Here is a 6,495-nt window from a genome sequence, read left to right on the forward strand (position 1 = left end):
GTAAGTAACGTCCGGTCCCCGGAAGTGTCGCCCCCTGGTCTGTACCTTAACTTGCCGGGGACGCAGAGCTATCGCAGGAGTTTGAAGAAGTTTCGCTTCTGTTGCGTTGGCAGTTTGGCTATAAAGATGCTTCCCGGAGCTCTCACCGTGTTACTGACTTTACTCAGCCTCACTGAAAGCAAACAGAAAGACTTTTATACTTTTAAAGTAGTAAACAGCAGGGGGAAGTTAGTGTCCCTGGAAAAATACCGGGGTTCGGTAAGTCTGGTCCCGAGCAGCTGAACGTAACAGTTTATACCGGTCAGTCACTGTGACCAATCTCTCTGCATGTCAGCCGGTTGCATGAATGAACATTGCATGGGAATGTTTCTTTCATTTTATTTTCCGTTTCCCATTATGCATTATGTTTGTAGATGTAGCCGAACTAACACAGTAGGCTACCGCTGCAGATCAGTTTGACTGTAGGCTGCTCGGGATGTCCCATCATGTAGCCCCGCTGGCCTACGTGGCAAGAGGCCTGCAGAGCGCCTGCAGCTTCAGTTTTCATTCAAGCTAGGTATGGATAACTAGACCAGATAAGCCTTAATCTGCCTACAATGGATTGATACAGTACACTACCTGGAACTACTGCAGATTTTATTCAGCCCGTTATTAAATGAGCCTGAACATACACGATTTTATTTGTAGGTTACAGTTTATTCACAGGGTGCTTTGGTACCACTTTCTGATAAGACAGCATTTGTAAATGGAATATAAGATGTAAGTAGTGCTTTTATTAATAATTAATAAAAAATTTAGAAAAGCAGTTACAAAACATTGATATGAAGCATGTGGAAAATACTCACTCACAAACACTCATCTTGGCTGCAGGACATCTGGAACAAAATCCATTAACAACCTGCTTACCAACATGTACACCTGCAGACTTATTATCATAGAACCTTTTCTTATTTGACTGATTAGACTTGTTACAAACTGAGAAACCCATGACCCATACCCCATATTATCTTTTATGACTGCAGACATGATGGATTTTTTAGAAATGACAGCAATCTATGGTATTTATGAATGGTTCAAAGGGTTTCATTAATTTAAAACCATTTGTTTTTACTCCATGATTAATTTTAAGATCCATTCGACTTGTAATTACTTCACCTTGACACTAGATGTCAGCACTAGATGATGGGATCCTTCCAGTCTGTAGTTAGACTGAGAGAAAATGAAATTAAACATTGCATGTACTTACCTTTGCAGTGATGAGCTGCTCTTCTGTCCTTTGCAGATGTGCTCCTGTACTGACTGTGAACTGAGGCATGAAGCTGTAACATGTAGAAACCTGCACTAACATAATCAACTGTTTCTAAGCCGTGTACCTCTACAGGTCCATCCATCACCTCTTCACTAACATGTAAGATGACAATATACATACCATCATCATACATGCTACAGAACATGATTGGATGTTAATTGCTTGACAGTACCATGTGGTGCACCTATGTGGAAGCCTTTGCATTTGTTATTTTTCTAATGTCATTTATTTAGGTTTTTCGTGTAATTTGTCACCCATCTCCCTCTTTCTGTGTGTGTGTGTGTGTGTGTGTGTGTGTGTGTGTGTGTGTGGCATAAAACAGAAATCAAATCAAGTACAAGTACATCAAATTGTACTCATTTAAGTACAGTACCTAAGAAAGTGTAAATGTAAAGTTACTTTCCACCCATGTGTTCAACTCATTTTGCTACAGTAATGGTCAAGTGTACACCAGTGTGTGTCAGTACACTGTGATATCACTGTAGGGTGACCACACTAATAGCTGGAACAACCTGGAAACACTGGACCAATAAGATCATAGTATCTAATACTTCTAATAAAATCATGATAGTCAAACAATTAAAAGAATATATTCTGTCCTTCCTTTAACATCATATCTGAGATAAACACAAGCTAACAAATGAAGATATGATGTACAACTTCCTGGTTGCTGTTGGTTGTTGTATGGTGACTGTCCTGTCAGGATTGTTATTGTGGTGTGTTACAGTCCATTTTTGTGGCATTAGGTGTCCCTGGTGGTGAATGTAGCCAGTGAATGTGGCTTCACTGAGGAACACTACAAAGACCTGCAGCAGCTCCAGCGGGACTTTGGGCCATATCACTTCAATGTGCTGGCATTCCCCTGCAACCAGTTTGGGCAGCAGGAACCCGGCAGCGACAAGGAGATCGACAGTTTTGTGCGCAGGGTCTATGGAGTCTCCTTCCCTCTGTTCAGTAAAATCGCTGTCGTCGGAACTGGAGCCAACAATGTCTACAAGTACCTCGTTGGTGAGATGGGATGTTGTTAGTACACTAATGTGACGTACTCTTTGGTACGTAGATTAGTATAAAAGACAACCAGGTTTATAATTTACAGGTTTATAATTTACACAGTGAAACCTTGCAATCCCATTGTCTCTATATGTCAGCGATCAGTCCAACCATTCACACTCACATTCACACATACAGGCAATTTAGAGTCACAGATTAACCTGCATGTCTTTGGATTGTGGGAAAAGGCCCGAGTACCTGGAGAGAACCCACGCAGGCACAGGGAAAACATGCAAACTTCATGCAGAAAAACTGTGGGCAAACCAGGGTTTGAACCCTGAACCTTCCTGCTGTGCAAAAGTGCTAAACACGCCACCACCTTGCCACCCTCCAAGATTACATATAGGAAAAACTTTGGCGAGAAGGCAGAGGAGGATTCACAGTTCTGCAAGAGAGAAATGGAGAGAAGAAGAAGAAAATAATGAATACTGTAGAAGAAAGCTGGGAAAAAGGCAAGAGGGAAGGGTGGAAGTGTTTCTGAGAGGGAGCCCAAATGGAAAAAACTAATATACTGTACACTGTTGTTTGAAAGAATGTTTTTCAATCTTTCACTTCTTCTTTCTTCTTCTCACATTTTCTGCAGAGTCCTCTGGGAAAGAGCCTGACTGGAACTTCTGGAAGTATCTAATTGATGTAAATGGCAAAGTGGTGGATGCATGGGGACCAAAAGTTTCTGTCAAAGAAATCCGACCAAAAATAGCTGAAATGGTGCGGCAGATAATCTTAAAAAAGAAAGAAGAGCTCTAACCCCTTGCTACACAGTGTTCTACAGTATGAGATTTAAATGCATTGGTACATGAGCCTAAGGGATAAAATGAACACATTTATGTCACTTGTACAATCTGACTTTGTTAGAATAAAGCATTCAATTTGATAGTGAAAGCTTGTTCTCTGAAAGCACTGATCAAACATGCTATGTTTTTAAAGTCAATGTCATGTTTAGTACCAGGTTTATGACATTTGAAGCTGCGTTTTTAAGCCAAAGAGCTCCTGCTTCCGTTTTAAGTCGTGTGGATTATATGTTTGGTTTTTTATTCACTCTGATTTGTGAAATAAACGTTAAGTGTGAGACTAGTGAAACAAAACTGGAGCATACTGTACATTTCTTTGTTTGTGAATTACTTTATGGCAAACAAAAAATATATTTGCTCATGCATAGCCCGTACAACAAAAAGTGGAAATGACTGCAGTGACCAACAGAGTCATTGTGCAAGCTCAATTTGTGTCAAGTGGAGGAATTACTGCTTCAAATATTTTTCCTACATTTTGGGGTTCTTAAGAAAAAAGGTTAATTTTCCAATTATTATTTTAGCACATAGAGTGGTAGGGTCTGTCAAACAATCCAATTCAATTCAATTTTATTTATATAGCACCAAATCACAACAAAAGTCATCTCAAGGCACTTTTCATATAAAGCAGGTCTGGACCATACTCTTTAAAATATATTTACAGAGAGAGACCCAACAGATCCCACCATGAGCAAGCAGTAGGCCACAGTGACAAGGAAAAACTTCCTTTTAAGAGGCAGAAACCTCAAGCAGAGCCAGACTCAGGGTGGGCGGCCATCTGCCTTGACCAGTTGACAATGATGAAGTAAAGCCTATCTCAGCAAAAAGCAAGGGAAAACAGGTCTAATGTGTGTATTTTGACATCATAACTTTTATCTGAATGCATAAACAGGCTTGCAAGAACACTGTAAAAATAAAATACAAAAGAGGTTGGAGAGCCCTGGCACACAATGAGGTATAGTGCAAATGAATCACAAGAATAGCAATGATGACTTGAAAGGAGAATAACAACTGTGTGGGTTGGAAGTCTTCATTGGGCCAAATATTTGGATACAATCAGCAACACACCCAATGGAAACCTACCCAAACCTGACATACAAGTTATTTGTATTGTAATAGAAATTATCTTACCAGTGATTTCGCTAATACTGGAGCATTACCTGTAGAACAGATAACAATTTAATATGTGATCTTATAATGCCTTAACAAAACAACGCCATGTTCAGTATGAATAGAATATGAGTCATTGCTGTAGTGTCACGAAATGGCTTTAATTAAATCAGTAATATTAGTCAAATGAGGGTGTTGCTGTTGCTTATTGTGGAATTTTCTGTATCATCAAAACACTGGGGTTTAAAACAAAACAGCATTTGAACAAATTGTACCTTAATTTGAAGAAATCTAACATCCTAGACTTCTTCAAATTCTACAGTTGGCTCTGGGCTGTGAGAATATTGTCACACCTGCTTATGTCGAATACTACTCCGCCCTCTATTCTTAAACAGCTTAATATGCATCATCAATCAAATGTCATAGTTATTTATCATACTGAAAATTACTTTGTTTGTCCCTTCCCAAAGTTACCTTTGTGTGCTGTATCCTGGGAGATTTGTTTTCTGAGTGACTTATCCACTTAAGATTTGCGAAAATCATATATATATAGATATAAAATAATTATTAAAATGAAAACAAAACAAATTGATGAGAAAACCGTTGATGAAAATGGATAAAAATACACAAAATTTAGACTGACTTTTGTTCTACTGTATCTAACCAACTAAATTAACTGTAAGCTTTGTATTAAAGTGACTTCACTTTAATACATACATTGGTTCATCATTCTAGGCTTTTTACTTAAAGACACCACAGCATGAAAGTGTTGTTCAGAAAAGTTTATTAGACAAGTTATAATATATTCAGAACATTAGATCTCAATACATTTCATGATGCTACTGCAACATATTCATGTGATGATGCAAAGAAAAGACAATTATATGATAAATTGTAGCATTTAGATAAAGCATAATTATAGATAGATAATATGAGTCAATGTGATTAAGTAAATGATCTATTACACCATAGTAATTCCCAATCTTGACAGGCAAGAGGGGTGTGCTTAATCAGGTAACTGAACAGCTCAGACAAAGCATTTTGGATTATACCTTGTGCCTGAAATTGTTTGATGATTGTAGCACAAAAAGCAATGTTCCTTTGTGTACATGAACATCTGACAATGACACTGGCATTTACTTATCCCACCTACCATTTACATAGGCTTCATCCCCTTTTCCCACATTTGAATTTAATAACCCATAAAGATGCCAGCTAAAGATGAGGATGGCCAATGAACCCAGGTGCACACATAACAAAGCCAATTCAGAGAGCCTCTGGTGAAATCAACCATACTTTGTCTCTGATTTTACTGGATTTTAAAAGAGGGTATAGATAAGGAGTCCAAGCAGCAGATGAATCATACCCAGTCTGATAAAGCAGGCATCACTGGATGCAGTTGTTGTTGTTTCAGCAACAGTAGTTTTTGGGGCAGAAGTTGTTGGCACAGCAGTCGTTGTTTGGGCAGGAGCTGTTGTGGTCGTGGCTGTGGTTGTTCGGGACGATGTAGATTTTGCTGGGGCAGTTTCTGTGGTTAGGGCAGTTATCACTGTTGAGAAACTAATTGTATTCTTAGGGATAATCGTTGTTGTTGGTGCAGTAGTTGATATTGGGGTGGTAGTCATTGTTGTTGAGACTGCAGCTGGAGTTGCTGGTGCAGCAGTTGTGGTTGATTGGGTGGTGGTGGTTGTTGGGGCAACAGTTGTGGTTGTCGGGGCAGCAGTTGTAAATGTTGGTGCAGAAGTTGTTGTTGTAAATGCTGCAGTTGTGGTTGTTGAGGCTGCAGCTGTTGATGTTGGGACTGAAGTTGTAGTTGTAGGTGCAGCAGTTGTGGTTGCAGGAACTGCAGTTGTTGTTGGGGCAACAGTTGTGGTTGTTGGGGTAGCAGTTGTAGTTGTAGGGGCTGCAGTTGTTGTTGTTAGGGTGGTAGTTGTTGGTGTAGCAGGTGTTGTTGTTGGGGCAACAGTTGTGGTTGTTGGTGCAGAAGTTGTTGTTGATGGGGCAGTGGTGGTGGTTGTTGTTGGGGCAGTAGTTGTGGTTGATGGGCTGGAGGTGGTTGTTGGGGCAGCAGTTGTGGTTGTCGGGGCAGCAGTTGTAGTTGTTGGTGCAGAAGTTGTTGTAGATGCTGCAGTTGTTGTTGTTGGGACTGAAGTTGTAGTTGTAGGTGCAGCAGTTGTAGTTGTAGGAGTTGCAGTTGTTGTTGTTGAGGCAATAGTTGTGGTTGTTGGGGCGGTGGTG

The 6,495-nt window shown here is 39.9% G+C and overlaps 1 protein-coding gene across 1 annotated transcript; it reads left to right on the plus strand.

Moving 5' to 3' along the window:
* The first annotated feature begins 38 nt into the window (after positions 1 to 38).
* gpx7 (glutathione peroxidase 7) lies at positions 39 to 3,444 on the plus strand. The gene is made up of 3 exons (XM_018690319.1): positions 39 to 258; positions 2,056 to 2,317; positions 2,943 to 3,444. Exons 1-3 carry the CDS (start codon positions 127 to 129, stop codon positions 3,104 to 3,106), a joined length of 558 nt encoding a protein of 185 aa, XP_018545835.1. The 5' UTR covers positions 39 to 126; the 3' UTR covers positions 3,107 to 3,444.
* Positions 3,445 to 6,495: the final 3,051 nt, after the last annotated feature.

Source organism: Lates calcarifer, linkage group LG17 (assembly GCF_001640805.2).
Source record: "Lates calcarifer isolate ASB-BC8 linkage group LG17, TLL_Latcal_v3, whole genome shotgun sequence".
NCBI lineage: Eukaryota > Metazoa > Chordata > Actinopteri > Centropomidae > Lates > Lates calcarifer.

Coding starts and splice junctions, on each gene's coding strand:
- gpx7 (XM_018690319.1), top strand. CDS start 127: ATGCTTCCCGGAGCTCTCACCGTGTTACTGACTTTACTCAGCCTCACT. Junction 259..2,055: donor TGGAAAAATACCGGGGTTCG/GTAAGTCTGGTC, acceptor TTGTGGCATTAG/GTGTCCCTGGTGGTGAATGT. Junction 2,318..2,942: donor TGTCTACAAGTACCTCGTTG/GTGAGATGGGAT, acceptor CATTTTCTGCAG/AGTCCTCTGGGAAAGAGCCT.